Source organism: Chaetura pelagica, unplaced genomic scaffold (genome assembly GCF_000747805.2).
Source record: "Chaetura pelagica isolate M959 unplaced genomic scaffold, ChaPel_1.0 scaffold138, whole genome shotgun sequence".
NCBI classification, from domain to species: domain Eukaryota; kingdom Metazoa; phylum Chordata; class Aves; order Apodiformes; family Apodidae; genus Chaetura; species Chaetura pelagica.
Window position 1 is genome coordinate 2,920,916 of NW_009954215.1, and position 15,853 is coordinate 2,936,768.

The 15,853-nt window shown below is 39.2% G+C and overlaps 2 protein-coding genes across 2 annotated transcripts in view; one reads left to right on the plus strand and one right to left on the minus strand.

Annotated features, from left to right (window-relative positions):
- Positions 1–5,172, minus strand: part of TMC7 (transmembrane channel-like 7) — a 23,550-nt gene extending 18,378 nt beyond the window's left edge. Inside the window, exon 1 of the mRNA XM_010003301.1 lies at positions 5,099–5,172. Within this exon, the coding sequence (XP_010001603.1) occupies positions 5,099–5,172 (74 nt within the window). The remainder of the gene's footprint in view (positions 1–5,098) is intronic.
- Positions 5,173–7,895: 2,723 nt separating this feature from the next.
- The window catches only part of TMC5 (transmembrane channel-like 5), an 18,503-nt gene continuing 10,545 nt past the window's right edge, over positions 7,896–15,853 (plus strand). Inside the window, exons 1-10 of the mRNA XM_010003302.1 lie at positions 7,896–7,969; positions 8,526–8,725; positions 9,107–9,211; positions 10,867–10,959; positions 11,725–11,824; positions 12,391–12,481; positions 12,788–13,036; positions 14,210–14,361; positions 14,899–15,043; positions 15,598–15,753. Of these exons, the coding sequence (XP_010001604.1) occupies positions 7,896–7,969; positions 8,526–8,725; positions 9,107–9,211; positions 10,867–10,959; positions 11,725–11,824; positions 12,391–12,481; positions 12,788–13,036; positions 14,210–14,361; positions 14,899–15,043; positions 15,598–15,753 (1,365 nt within the window). The remainder of the gene's footprint in view (positions 7,970–8,525; positions 8,726–9,106; positions 9,212–10,866; positions 10,960–11,724; positions 11,825–12,390; positions 12,482–12,787; positions 13,037–14,209; positions 14,362–14,898; positions 15,044–15,597; positions 15,754–15,853) is intronic.

Below are 15,853 nucleotides of genomic sequence, written 5' to 3' on the forward strand. Positions count from 1 at the left end.
CCGCTCCCCGGTGGCGGGGCTGGAAGGTGGCTTGTCCGTGCACCTGGCCTGAAGGAGTCACCCGAACTGCAGAGAGGTGACTGCAGCTTGCTGATACTGACTGTTAATTTAGAGTGATGGAACTGTTAGGGCTGGACTGCATGCGTTGTCTCCGGGGTTGTAATTGGTGCCTGCTATCTCAGAGGTCATTAACCACAGAGTGGTGCTCTTAGTATCAGCCCTGCTCTGTGGCACTTCATGGCTTTGGTGCCCTGTTCATCACATACGAGCTTTGTCTTCAGCTGGAAAGGTTGGTCCCATAGAGGATTAACAGGCACATCCTTTCCTGATAGAATCATACCATTGTTTGGGTTGGAAGGGACTTTGAACATCTAGTTCCATTCTCCCTGCCATGGGGAGGGACACCTTCCAGTAGCTGTGTTTAGCCAGTGAAGTGTTGCACCAGCCTCATGTATTAAATAGGTGGGAAAAATCTCAGGTTTAAGTATTCATGATCTTTGTGGTCAGTCATACTCGGTCAAAACATGCAGGCTTACTGTTTAGAATGGAATAATGATAGAATGGTTTGAGTTGGAAGGGACCTTAAAGATCATTGAGTTCAAGCTCCCTTGCATGGGCAGGGACACCTCCCACTAGATCAGGCTGCTTCAGTACAACTTTCCTCAGTCTCAGCATTACTCTTTTCCTTTATGCCCTAACCTACAAAGGTTAAAACATTTCTATGCAGAAGATTAAATGTACATCTAAAAGCCAGACATCCAAGATGTCATGATTAAGTCTCTGTCCCTTAATGGTGCTCTGTCAATTAAGCAAACCTGCAAGCAGTCTGTGGTACTGCATGAAAGCTGTTCCAACTTGTGCAGCTGCCATTGTCCTATAGCCTCCTCTGCCAGTCTTGGAGCAACAGCAGCCTGATCCTGTACCGTCCCTAGCTCTGGAGCCAGGTTCAAGGTGTGATAGTTGAAGTGTCCCTGCCCATGTGATGCAGCCCTGGCATAGGACGGGGGTAGCAGCAGGCTGCCTGTGCTAAGCTGTGTGGTTGAAATGGCACCTGTTCTGAGCTGATGTGTCAGTACTCCACCCAAAGCAATTGATCTCGGGTTTGTTTTCCACCCCCCACTTCCATATACGTTTCCCTGGAGAACTTTTATTCTTGCTATGAAAGTGCTGAAGTGGTGTGGTATGGCATGGCTGTATGGGCTGACATAACAGGAACTACCACTCTACAGTGGTGTCCCCTTTCACATTTTTGTGAAAAGGTCTCTAATTGGGTCTTGTACAATCCATAGCTTCTATATGTTTCGTTGTAAAATACAACCCTAATGTGCTAACATATTACACTGCATTTTTATGTAGTTGCATTTTGTCGGGAAAAAAAGGATTTTGTTTATGTGAAATTATTTGTCCAACAATTTGAAAACTGCATATAAGGATTTTGAAGAGTTAGGAGAAACCTGTGACAAAACTGGTTCTCTTTCTTTTTTTCTGACTGATTCTTCTCAACCATTTTCTAGCTTTTGTTGGTTTGTCAGAATATTGTGAACAGTTTTTGTTTTCCCTCACAGTCATCTGAAGTGCTGCTTGTGCAAATAGTAATGAGACTACAATATCCTAGCAGGAAATTAAGCTAGAAATTACAAACAGAACAATGGGCTTTTTTTAATTCAACAACATTTAAGGCCTTTCAAAACTTATCTAAAATGACCATATGTGTAGTTTTCACAAGCTTTTCCAGTTGAACTTGTGAATAAGACTCCTGCAACTGATACTGCTCATTAAAGTGTAATTTGAAGGTTGCATTTAAACTGGATGGGTATCCATTGCAAGTACAGAATAATCGGAGCTTTCTTCTTAAGGCAAAACAGAAGAACTGTTGTAGTAAACATTGTCTCCTGCCTCTAGAAGACCTAGTCTAGTAATCTGCCTTTCTGCTGAAAGCAGAAAACTAACTCCAGACAGGTACTCAAAACCTGCTTCCTTTTTTTGTAACCAGACATTTCATTCAAATACAAGTAGCTGGTCATTCACAGCTGCCTGAGCCTGTCGTTCATACTGGAGGATGGTGGAGAGACCAGCTGTATGAGGTGAGAGCAGAGACATTATCTACTCTACATGGTTGCAGAGCTGAAGGAGGAGGTGGAGAGGCTAAGGAGTGTCAGGGAGTTTGAAGGAGATAGACCCTTGGTGTTGTGACTTAGCCTCCCTGAATCAGGCCTAACAGTCAGGTGGGGGTCATGGTGCAGAGGATAAGAAACAGTGGCAACTATTTCCTGCGCAATGCACGCAGTGTGGCACGTATGTCCCTCAGGTAACTGTTCCACCTCCCTGGGTGACCTTGCAGAATAGACATGATGTTTTGCAAGGGGAACCAAATAGTGATGAGGATGATAAGAGTTCTCAATTCTTGGAGTAGCAAGAGGGTAGCCAGCAGAACTGCCACCTTGGACTTCTGAAGGGCAGGCTTTGACCTGCTTTGGAGCATGGTTGAGAGTGTCCCTTGGAAGACAGTCCTGAAGGACAAAGGAGCCCAGGAAGGCTGGTCATACTTCAAGAAGGAACTCTTAAAGACACAGGAGAAGGCCATCCCCAGGACCTGAAAGACAAGTCAATGGGGAAGAAGGCCAGCCCAGCTAGATAGGGAGCTTTGGCTGGATGTCAGGAACAAAAGGAAACTTTATGGCCTTTGAAAAAGGGCAACCTATGAGGAATACCTAGATGTAGTGGAGCTATGTAGAGGGAAAATTAGGAGGACCAAGTTGAACTAGATGATCTCTAGAGGTCCCTTCCAACTCTGACAATTCCGTGATGTTGGTTAATAGAGGTAAAAAAACTTGTTCTGCAAAGGAAGATTTAGTCCTGCTATATGCAAAGAATGTGATAGTCTGCAGTTTGGAAATCTGGTCACAAGACTGACTTGCACTATTATGAAGTGGTCCTTGCCTTTGCCTTTTTTCCCCCATAATAGTCTGTGAGCTAGGTAGTGTCTTTCAAGTGTCAAAGAAATAATGGAGAGTTCTGTTCACAGTTTCTTATTCTTGTTAATCTTTCCTCTCTCTGCCAGGTATGTTCTTACTCTTCAGTTCTCTATTTCTAATTTTAGTGGTTTTATATCCCTGATTGTTCATCTTTATCCAATGCTCATAGTTTTCCTGGCGGTTTAAGTTTGCAACTTGTGGTCAGAGTTAAGGAAATAAAAGCAACAAAACAGCCAAGGAAAAGACATTTACTCTCAAAAGGGTCTCTGGGGAAAGGATTAGATAATGCAAAATCCCTGTGTTATGTACTTTAGTCTATAAGAATTGTGATTCCATGGGGCCTTCTGGGTGAAGAAGCAGGGATTTGTGTGGTAGGTTAGGGAAAGTGCTATATATTTCACAGAATTAATGAAATATGTGAACTTTTGTCCACTGCCATTAGGCAACAACTGTGAAGTGTGTGTCACATCTTTACAATGCTTTACTGGACACTAAAATTTAACTGTATGTTGTAATGATTTTTTTTATGTTTCAGGAGCATGTTTATAATAAAGATGTCTAAATTTAGTCAGGTGAAGATGTAGAATCCTGCTTGAGACACTGCAAACATAAAGTAGTTGGCAGTCCTTCTCCAAAAGTCTTATCTGAGCAGGTGAAAGAAAAGATTTAAGTTGCAAATGAAGTGAACAAAATTAAAATATTGCAGCCTTACTACATTGGGAGGCCGGGGGGGCAGGAAATTACAAGGAGACTGTTAAAAGGAAAGGACAAGGCAAACAAGTAAGTAGGTGCAACAAATGGATAAAGAACAGATAAGGTGCAAAGTTCATGACACTGAGGCAGTAGCTGGAAGCAATGGGAGCAGCCAGCTGAGGGCAGAGACCTTTCACTGTTCCTCCTTGAGACATTGTCTGCTTCTGCCAGCCTACCTGGCTACTTTCTGCACTCTCACTGAGTGGAGCTTGGGGGAACTGGGAGGATGGGATCTGAATGCAGGCTGGGTAGCATTGCACTGTAGGAGCTTTGTGAGCTTGGCATCCAAAAAGATGTTGGCAGAAACAGCAGCATTGCAGCCATAGTGTGGATGTTGCCACTCTCCTTTCCCTCCACAAGTTGGTTCTGTCCTATGCCTAGACGGTAGTAAGCAGGTGAGTCTTCAGTGCTACCACATGTCATCTTTCACTGGGAAGATCTTTTGTAGCAGAGGCACAATTTACATTGCTCAAATTGATTGAAGATATAAAATAACAAAAGTGACGTTAGCACCTGTAATTGACCCTGCTGACATAGATAAAAGCACAAGGGAGGGCTGGTCAGAGGTGACGTTTGTCAGTGCAGACTGGGTACTTTGGCAATATGCATGAAAGATATGCAAAAAAAATAATGCACGTGACTTTTACTTCCGTGTATGATCCACACTTGTTTCATTGCAAATATGTCAAAGATCGCATTTTCTTGAGTGTGGTGTTCGATTAGTGTCAATTCACAGGCTCTTCAGTTTTACTGAGAGGCTTTCCTGGTTTGTTGTAGCAGTGTTGAAACTGTTGGGATTGAGACAGTGGAAGAGTAGTGGTCAGTACTGGAACCTAGCTGCTGATGTAGCTTGTAACCTAGTTTTAACTCTGGTCTGTGAGTTTAAGAGACTCGCTTTTGGCTTCCAGACATTAATCTGATTTTTTTCAGTATGAGGCTGTGTAGAACATGTTGAACAGGACAGGAATTCATTAATAAACCTAACTTGGGTAACAGTGAAGCCCTGTCCAATCATCCCTTACAAAACTGAATGATCTTTATGGAAATAGAGCACATTGAACCTTCTGAATCAGTTCTTCTATTGGTTCTATTTATTTCATTCAATGCTATTAATTCAACTGTGATAATTCTGGGACTTACTGTTTACATTTCTCTTCAAGATCTGTGTAAGGAGAATTTATTTTATGTAATCTTCTTAACTGAAAGGCTACAGGTAAAGGACTTGAATGTCTTAAGTGGCTTTCCTGAAACTTGATACCAGGAAAAAGTACTGTTTTAGCAAGATGTTCCATGTTTGTTTGAGTTGCAGTCTAAATAAGGATTAGTGTCTATATCAGAGAATTACCTTTCTGGGAAGGGATGAAACTTACCTGTAATATTTTATCAAGGCTGTTGGTCTGTGATGTGGAGGCACATATTTTTCTGGGAAGTGATCCAGAAGCATGAGTCTACACTGCTTGGAATTTCCTGTTCTGTATCATTGCAGTGTATGTTGAATGAGTTAGGCAGAAAGCAGCCACTCTTCACCTACCCTGTAACTTTTTACTTATCAATAAGTAAGATTATTAATAATATTATTAAATCCACTGAACTGAAACCCTTCCATTCTCCAGATGAGGAACACTAGATTTCTCTAGTTGCTTGCTGAAATCCAAAATGTCATCCAACTAATGGACACTACTCTGCAAAGGCAAGATTAGTCAAGTTCCTGCTTTTTGTGTATCTTTCACAAATGAGCACTGCTCTTCAGCACTTTTTTATTTTCCCTTCTGGAAAATAACTTTTAAAGATAAAATTAAGTCTTAATGTTATAGCTTTTGCTAGAGCTATGGTTTACTGCATTCTATCATAGGTCAGAAAGAAGAAAGATGTTTTAGTGTGCTTTATGTTCTTTCCAGTGAACTGGTCACAAATCTATAATCTGACAGCTCATCAAACCCCAAACCAAACCTGTAATGTAGGCATCAGATTTGATAAGAAGAGTTTCTCATGAGCTTCGGGCCTGGGCAAGCAAGGTTGTAAAAGCTGGTTAATACTTCCTACCAGCTTGCTGCTGGGTAATGCTGATTCTACACAACCTTCACATTTCTATCAAAATATCCATTCTCTCTGCAGTTTGAATGAAGACCAGGCAATCTGAGGAGCTGTTTAGGTGAGTGGTCAGTTTTGCTGGCAGGCTTCCCAGCTTTCTGGATGGTGAGGCCTGAGTGAGTTGGGTTCCTGGGAAACCAGTTAAAAAATAGAAAAATGTATTTTTCAACACTCTTCAAAGGGAATTGTCTGAGAATTTTTTTCCCCTGAGAAAGTATCCTTTTCCTCTCTAGCTTTTAATTAACTTGAAATGTAGAACAGTTTAATAGAAGAAAATGTAGTTTTCCAAGCAACTCTTTGCAGAAGACCATTATATTTTCGAAGAGTTGTTTGCACATATCTTTTTCAATAAGGACAGAATGTACCATTTCCTGAAGAGTTTGAATAAAACTTCAGATTATATTCTAAGCTAGTTCTCAAAGGATCATCAGAAGTTAAGTGGTTCCTGTCAAAGAAAAACTTCCTATCAGGAGATTTTCCCATGACTTTTATGTAAGAACCTTAGATTCTTGGGGTGTTTAATGCTTGGAGATACAGAGAGGAGACTCTGTTAATTGTTTTTCTGAATACATGAGAATCTTACTCTGTCTCTCTAGGTGTGAAATTGTTGCCTGAAAAAACAACAAGTTTCACCTTGTTGGCAGTAACCACATTGCAGTATTTACAGAAGAGATGGGTGATGTACCTTGTTTGCAAATTACCTGGTACACTTCTATTTGCTGAAGATTTGGTCCTCATAGCATGCTTCATCATGCTGGCATGGAAGAGTAGACAAAGTTCTGATTAAAATATAGGACTTGGAATTAGACCAACAACCTCTGTTTACATGCAGACCTCTTTGCATGGCAGTGTGCAAAACCTAGGCAGTGTTTTACAACTATTGATTTTTAGAGTGTCTTCCAAGATCCCTAGGTGTATAAATGACTCACCAGTTATTTAAAAGCTTCTTTTGACAAAAGGAAAAGATGTTGACAAGCCTTCAGAAACTGGACACTGTACAATTATCCATTTTGAAGATACTTTTCTTCTTGTGATAATTCCTTTACTGCAGTAGAAATCATAAATAAAAATCACTGCAGACAGAAAAGCTGGTTGAGGAGATTCAGCTCTGCTTTTCTAGGAGTGGAGCTGAGATAAAAGCAGGGTCTGATGGGTTTTGCCAGATATGTCCTTTATTGTTTGTTTTTTCCCCTTCCCTGTTGTTGAATAGCTTGGCAGCTGATCAAAGTTGGTGTGTTGCCTTTATGAACAAATGCTAAAAATTACTTCATTTTTAATTTTGAGTATGAGCTTTGATTAATTGCAAGAGCTGCCTGGTTAACTTGGATTCTGTTTTTCTAATATAAGGCTCCCTTTTCATTGACTTACCCAGACTTTCCTTCCTTAAATTCTGAGTCCAGTTTATTTAAGACTGAAGTGGAGCACTCTGTGAGAAATAAAGCTAAAACCAAACCTATTTACAGGATTGAGACATGAGGTTGTTAGAAGAGCCCTCTAAATAACATCAGCTCTGTACATAGCAGTGGTCCAGTGGGTCCCTTGTTCACAACTAAAGCTTAGAGATGCCACTGCTAGTAAGGAAGTGTGCAGACTTCAACTACTCTTCAGTTTTGGAAACAGTACTTGGAGAAAATGTGTATGTTTGGCTTTTCCTGAAGAGGAGGAAAGAAGTTATTTTCTTCATCTTAATGTTTCAACATGCTTCTAAAACCTGGCTTCACTGTCAGTGCTGGGAATAACTTCATGTGGCACTCCAGTTCCTTAATTTTCTAGAGAGTTCAATATCCAGAAATACTAGTTCCCTTTTTACCTGCATCTTCTGGTGGACCCTAACTTCCCTGTGGTAAATAGTACTAAGCTAGAACCACTTCCTATTTGTATTGTTTTGTGTTTTTTGTTAGCAGGGTAGCAAAAATTTTGAACTAATATGCTAAAATGAAGTTCCTTTCTTTTCATTTTGTATGTACCTGTATCTATTTTGTAATCAGGTCTGTTACCAGTTTTCTCATGAACATATTAGTGAAGCAGTAGAGACAAAAATAAGGAAGATTTCCTCCCTCAAACCAACAACTTGTCATGTCTTATCACTACAATGAAGCCTTTGAAAATCCAGACTACCACTTTTCAGAGACACTGGAAATTGATAGAAGGTAAGTTTGTTTAATTTTGCTGTTGTGACTGACATAAGAAATTAAATTATTTATAAGCGGGAGAAACTTCATCTCTAGAGTGTTAATTTGTGGAATTCTTTTAATCCCTCCTTTATGCTTTCATTCTCAGACACAATTTTTAAAGCTGCTTTTAGCAAGAACATTCAAGAGAAATGGCATGTTTGATTTTGCTTGTTAGATGAATTTATCAGTTAAATGGTTGTTAGGATTTATGGCATCATGTCATGGGTATTTTTTAATTTGGGTAATTTTCATGATGTGCCTAGAAACTTGGATGTTTTCATTTTCCAAGCAGTTATTCCTGTTCAGGTAGAGTTCCAGATAACTTCAGGCAGAGAAAAGTTTTAGTCTCTCTAATTCAGTTGATGGTCAAATCAGAATTATTATGTGGGAGTTCTAAATACAAAATACTACTCAGGATCAGAATTTGTTTTATAATGTATTCAAATGTTGTTATAATAGGCAACAATTTGTTAAGGATATCTATTGAGAGATTTTATGCCACTCAGCATTTTCCTTTTTGTTGCTCACACAGGAGGAGTTCTCAAAAGAATCTGTCCTTTCACCAAAGCCCTTATGATTCTTCACTCCATGGTTCCTATGGAGAACACAGTGGAAGGGGACAGGGTAACCCAGTGGCCATACCAATGGCCTCCATGAGACATGGCTCTGAATACAGAGAAGGTTTCCCAAGAGTTAATGTTCTAAGCAGAAGTCCATATGGAAATTTCACAGGTATGTAATTTCTGCTATGAACAACTTACAGAAACACTGGAACAAATAATGGCTTATTCTGTCCTTAGGGAGTCCTGCAGCTCTGGGAAGCTCCACTCAGTGGTGGTGACAGTGGGGTTTTTTGCTTTTCTGCTAGAAGTAGTTCAGATGTTACAGTAACAGACCAGGTCTGGACTGTCTCTTGTATTAACAGATCCGTAAATACTGACTTGTATGGACTGCTCTGAGTCACTGAATACTAGGATGTACATTGGAGTGGGACACAGGAGTTTTGTTAATGGGATATATTGCTGTATTTGGTCAATAGGGCTGATAGTCTGTCTGTGTAAATAATCCACAGCAATATACAACTTCCTGTGTAATTCTGATTCCCTTCAACAGATAATCTTTCCTTTGAGCCTGGGCCAGAGCTGCCCTACCCCCCACCTTCTGCCTTCCATCAGCTGGATCGCCGCTGTCCCAACACACCTCCCAGAGTGTCCAGGGGTAAGCATAAGGGTTGTGGTGCTTTAGAATATTGTATGGCAGTCTTGCCCTGGATTAAATAAATATATTAAACCCCTCTGGTTCAGGGATGAACATATTCACATAATAAAAGGATTCAGAAAACACAAATTCTCTTTCACCATCCTACATCTGAATTTTTCATTACCTTTCTGAAGGTTTTTTTGTTTCTTGAGCAGTGAAAGATATAATGTCTACCAGCTTTAACCCAAATACCCTGTAAGTGGGTTGACATAGGACAAACGTACACAATTTTCTGAAGAGGCTTATTGTATGAGGAAACTGGGGGAGCATAGGATGCATTTTTGAGACTGTTTTTAGTGTATTGTTTGCTGTGTTGTCTCCATGTAAATTCTAGACTTGTAATTAGAGATTTACGCTCATTATTATACAGGGGATCTGGAATAGTATAATCTGGGTTTTGTTTTAGACTAGCATAGTAGGTTATTGTTCATGTTCTGGGTAGGAACTGTGCTTCCCATTGTACAACTTTTCTATGACAATCATTTGGGTTCTTGTCTGCAGCTTCTGGAATGTAGTTAAGAGTTCTTTCCTGGTTGTTACCTAGGTGTGTTGAAAGAATCCTTTCTCTGTGCCTGCAAAGGAGAGATTGTTGGGTTTTTTCTCTTTCATCTTTAAGAACATTGTCTTTAGACCTGATCTTAACCATTAAGATCTGATTTGGCAAAATCATATTCATATTAAAAAGCAACCTTTTTTCTTTTTTGGTACCTGCAAGTACCTTGCTCTGTGAGTGACCATAGAAATAGGACATTTCTGAACATCAATGATCACATGTGGCTTTTAATACCTGATGGGAAAGAGAGTGTATTTCCAACACTGCAATTAGAGGATAAATGTCTGGATGCTGAAAGTTCAAGAAGTACCTCCAGAAGGAGGCACAGATACTTTTATTTTTCTGATTCTTTTTTACTGCTACAAAGGAAATTGCCTCAAAGTGAAAGTGACACTAACATGACATAAACATTAGATCTAAATAGTAAATATGGTGAAGGAGCCTGCATCATGTCTTAACAACTGGTGCATCAGTTGGCTGGGGCCTTCCACACTAGAGGGTCAAGCTCAAAAGGGGTATGTAGCATTGTACAGACCGGCCATTAGCTTATTGGGAGGGTGGGGAAAGGAAAGCTGTGGCTAAAAAAACCTGATCCATAGCTGGAAGGTGGATGCATTTAAGCAATACGGCCTCTTGTGTTTGGGTAATTGGATGACAGAAGGTTGAGAGAACAGTTGCCCCAGGGAAATGCCAGTCTGGTACACATAACTTAGCGTGATTGAGCGAATCTAAAACAATCCTTCTGAAGTCAGTGGAAGGATTTTTAAAGAAAGGCCTGTCTTCCATGAGGAAAGTCTTGAATAACCAACTGCACCTTTATAAATGAGTTAGGTGACAGTTTTCTGTGACAGCTCAAGCCTGGGCTCAGTTCCTCTCTTCCAGCACGTATCTGAAAAATTGCATGTGGTCGTCAAGCATGACCAGATAAGAAGTAGGTTTGCATGTAAGTAGTGAGATTGAAGGGTTTACTTTGAAGTTGTTGCTGTGAAAGTGAAATCTGAGTTTCTTTAGTCAATTTGTCGGGAGTATCTGAGCTTACTAAACAGGGCATGTTATTTAGGTAGCTCTTCTCGGAGACGCAACAGAAGACCATCTGATGAGATCTGCATGACTTCTTCCAGCCTGTTTGAAACAGATCCAGCCTACAAAAAAGGTAGGAGTTTAGATAAGTGGTTCAGTATTAAATAGCATCTTGCACAAGGATGGTGTGGTTGATACTACTTTTTGTTTATCACCAGAATTGCATGTACAGTCTTTCTGTTGTTATGGGAACCATTTTGTGTTAACTCTAGTGATTAATCTTTTCTACTAGTACACTAAAATCTGATCATAAGTGAAGCACAGTGCAGTGTGAATATGTTTTAAATTGTAGAGAGAAAAGCTAAACTCTTTATTAGAATTTGTTTACCCAGCTAATGGATTGCTGTCAGCCACTGGGTCTGGAATTAGCATGAAATTCCAACTATGCTTGATTGTGAAGTAATACAGTTTTGACTATCTCATAAGTAGTGCTATCTTCAGGCACTAACATCAACTCAAATTACAGAATAAATAAAAGTTTAGCTTCCAAGTCAATATAACATCATAGAAATATAACTATCAAACAGTAACCAAGCAATAGACCAGAACCTTGGAGTTTTTCAATATTTTGTTTTCCTTTTTATTGCAGCTCTTTGTATTAACATTAAACAAGCATCAGACAAATGGTGTTTATTTCTTAACATTTAATATTGTACTGTTTACTTACATCTGTATTAAAATACTGATGGAGCTGGGGATATTCTGGGGAGTCTTATGAAGTCTCAGAACTTGCCACACCTTGACAGCAGTGAAAATGGGGAATGTTATCCATTCGTATTTTGTATAAGAATTACTGTCTTATTATCCAAAATATTTGATCTTTCATGGGTTTATTCAGAGGAAAAGGTAATTGGAAATCTTGCCAGTATGTCCACCAGTGAAAGGATTAAAGAAATCCGGAAGATGCCAGAGACCATGAAAAGAAAGAGAGAGATCAGGTAAAAATAAAAGTGTATCTGTTTAGTTTAACAAACACTATACTTTGACCATGTAGCCATCAAGTATGGGTATTTGCCATCTGCTTAGCTCTGGTTTGTAATTTTGAAAGGACTGAAAGTACTTTTTAAAGTGCTTTCAAGAAGTTAACGTTTTGCAAGGGAATATAATTTAAGGATGGTTCATTGTCCTTTTGCTGGATGAGATGAGTCCCTCATGGTTATATAAAAGAGAATATCAGGGCCTTGAGATTTGATTTGGAATGATGACTTGTGATTTCTTTTCAAAGGAAGCTTAGATGTTGGCCATTGAAAATGGAGAAGAGACCACATGGTCTCAACCACCCTTTTGTCTCCATAGATATTATATTAAATTTTATTCCTAGAGTGAGTTAGTGGAGGGGTTAGAATATGCTGTCATAGCATGGACAAGAGCTGTAGTATCAACTAATAACTAATTCCGATCATGTGGACATGTGTGACTGTATGAGTAGCAAATTCTTTGGCTTCTTTTTTTAATTACAACCCATACTGTAAGGCTTGTCACCCATTGCCCTGCTTTTCCACAGGAATAAGGTTCTTAGAGAAAGAAAACCATCAAGGCACTACAATACTCAACTGTCACAGTGCTGTGCACCGTGTTTGCAGGGAGCAGCAGTGGTAAGTGTCAAACTTTCCTGAGTTGCAATAGATCAAACCACTGCAGCTGCAATGTTATCATTGCCTCCTGAGGCGGCTTGATTTGTTACTTACCAAAGAACTAGTTAATTGCTGCAGTGTTCATTAATAATGACTTGTAGTACAGTAGCACTTAGGGATGCCAGTTAAGTATCTTATGGTACATGTATTGGGGGAAATCTGTTCTTATCACCAAAATAGAACTGTAAAAAGTGTCAGGCTTTATTATGTGAGTTTAAGTCCCATTTAAGACTTCTTGATTAATCTCTCTCCTCTTCTGCATTTCAGTCATTTCGGCGATTTAGAAATAGCTTGTCAGAATATTTTGACCTACTGCGGTTCTGGCGCAAGATTCTGAAGATCATTGGTGCAGAGTTTGGAACAAGTGTTCTTTCTTACTTTATTTTTTTGAAGTGGCTGCTAAAATTCAACATCTTTTCATTCTTTGTAAACCTCAGTTTCATCATAATCCCTCAATTTGCTGCAGCAGAACCAAATAATCTTTCATTCACTGGTCTGGAACTGGTTACTGGAGCTGTAAGTATGTAACAACAGTTTTGTATTAGTACTGTGAGCAACAGATCTACTTTAAAAACTCACAACAGAGTAAAAATCTAGTATTTCTTATTAAGAGGTGGAGTTAGAATATTACGTAACTAGAAACAATATTTAGTACATTTTTGAAAAAAATAAAAAGCTGCAACAAACATTGACACAGAGTGTGGTGAATGGAACTCCTGATGCATTTCTCACTGCAAATGACTGCTGTGTTCAACAATATTTCAAGACTTCCATCACTCTTTCAGAAAGCAGTGGAAGAGTCACAAAGGAAGCCAGGCCTTCCAGAGATAGCTACATTAGTCTTCAGCAGAACATTTTTCCCATGCTCACAGATCTTTGTGGCAATCCACTGAACTTGGTGACATCTGGAAGCAGGAAGATCTTTCCATTGTGTGGAGATATTTATATTCAGGGAATAAAGTGCCAGGCTATTTTTAAAGGAAGATTTTGCACTACTTTAATAGTATTCATCAACTGAGTGATCAAAGGAAGATGATTTACTCTGTTTTTTCTGTCTTTGCTGTAAAAAAAGTGTAACTTTTATTATTGTTAAGGGATTTCTTTAGTAATAAACAATACTCTGGTCTTTCTAACACCTAAGTAAGAAGAGATTTTTTTAAAAGAAGAGGTGTCACCCTTTTCCTTTTAAATGCTTTGAAAGTTCTGTGTTTTGTAGTAATGCTGTTTAACTTTGCAAAGAACAGTCACCACTGCAGGAGTTCAACTCTAATGTAGTAACTCTGGTGTTGAATGTTGCATGTTTCCTTCCTGGTTCCTTCATAGCTGCTGATAAAATTTGTCTGCACAGAAACTTGCTCCTAAGAAAGAAGCAATTAAGCCTTTCCTTCTTCAGAAGTTTTCAGAAAAGACCAAAACTTGCAAAGGTGTTGAATGTTCATGACCATCCCACATGAATCTTAAGAAGGATGCAAATAAATTATTTATCTCTAGAAGCTCTCAGAGCTGTACAAGATTTTAGCTGATAGAAGGAAAACAAAGGGCCTGATATTTAGAAATGTAATCACAGCTATGATTTTACAGTAGGGAATGGGACAGCTTTGAGTTCCATGAATTGGGCTTCAGAGGATGATAATTCTGACTATATGTAGGTTAGAGCAAACATTCTTAATTACTTCTGTATCTTTTCAGGGTTATTTTCAACAAACAGTACTCTACTATGGCTTTTACACCAATGCTACAATCAGCAAAATAAAGAATGGTCCACCTTACAACATGCAACTGGCCTATATTTTCACCGTTGGAATGTATTTTGTCATCTGTTTTCTTATTTTGGTGTTCAGGTAAACTAACTCTCTTCTGATTTCACTTGTATTAAGGGAAAAAAAAAACCCAACCAAAACAACAACAAAAAAACAACCAACCCTGTCAGTAGTTGGCAGTAATCGTGTGTGTTTCTATGAGTCCTTATGTCCAGGTTTAGAGTTTAAGTAGAAATTTCTGCTCAAAAGACAGTCTCCAGAAATCAGACCTTTTATTAGACAAATGAAGAACAACTGCAAAATAGTAAGGGACATGGAGGGAATCCCAGTTCAAATCAATGGATATCATGATCCCCCTTTTGTAAGCTGTTGCTCCTAACACCTTCTGGTTTTGATGTGGCCTTCCAGAGGTGAAGATTGTCAGCAACAACTAGGAGAAGGAAATGTGAGAATTGTTTCTTGCATAAAAGTTCATTTTCCATGTTTTATGTGGCATGCTCTGATATCCAGTATCCTTGAGGTGCGACAGAAAAATTGACAAATCTCCCCTCTTGCCCTGCTATACAGACTTGATGTGTTTCCCCATTACACTTCTCACAAATTGAGTTTTCATTGCAGCATGGCAAAATCCTTCTGCAGGAACTTCATTAACCCTCAGGCATACACTGGGAATGCAAGCAAACTCCTCTGCACTTGGGACTTCAATATAACTAATGAAAAAGCCGTGAAGCTGAAGCAAAAGAATCTCAGCACACAAATCAAGGTACAAAACACAGGAGGTACAGGAAGTTGAAAGGTACAGAAGTAGCATACATGAGTCACTCTGCCAGAGATATGTATGTACATCCACAAGGTTGTATGCACAAATAACTCTAGCATCCTAATCCTGTTTCTAATAAGACTTAAGTCCTCCTGACTGTTCGAGACTTCAAACCAAATGAGACTGGAGTTGGCTGAGGTACTTGTTTGGTTTTTTTCTCTTTAAGCTACATACAAATATTTGTATGCTTAGGTTCTATTGAATGAATCTTTGACTATTAAATATTTGCCAAACAGAGTATTTATTTTGCTTTTCCTTCCTGCTATTTAATTATCTTGTAAACAACAGGCAGGCTTGTAATATCTGGAAATACAGTGTAACTGTCAAGATTTTTAGCATAGGAACACAAAGTTGTCCAGTAAGTGTTCCCAGGATATCACTCTGCCCATCTTTTAGAGAAATAATCTTTAATTCAGTCTCTCCAGTAGTTACTTGAAACAAGTTTTGTTTTGTGCTGTTGAGTAAGGAGTTCTTAATCAGGAATTGTTTCCTTGCAGGAAGAGCTCAGTGTAATAAACCAAGAAGTTCTGAATTTTTCTGTATCAGAGAGAGTTGTTCACATTGTTATTCATCTTGTTTCTTGGCTTGCTTCCCTGGGAACAGCAGTAGCTGCGTGTGCTGCTGTTTACTTCCTCTCCATTAATAACCTAAAGGTAAGGACAGATTTTGTACTTTGGTTTTGGAGGTGTTTTCCCACATGGCTGTCTTGCACTGAGTGCAAGCAGTGGTCTGTTAACTACCAGGACTGTAGGG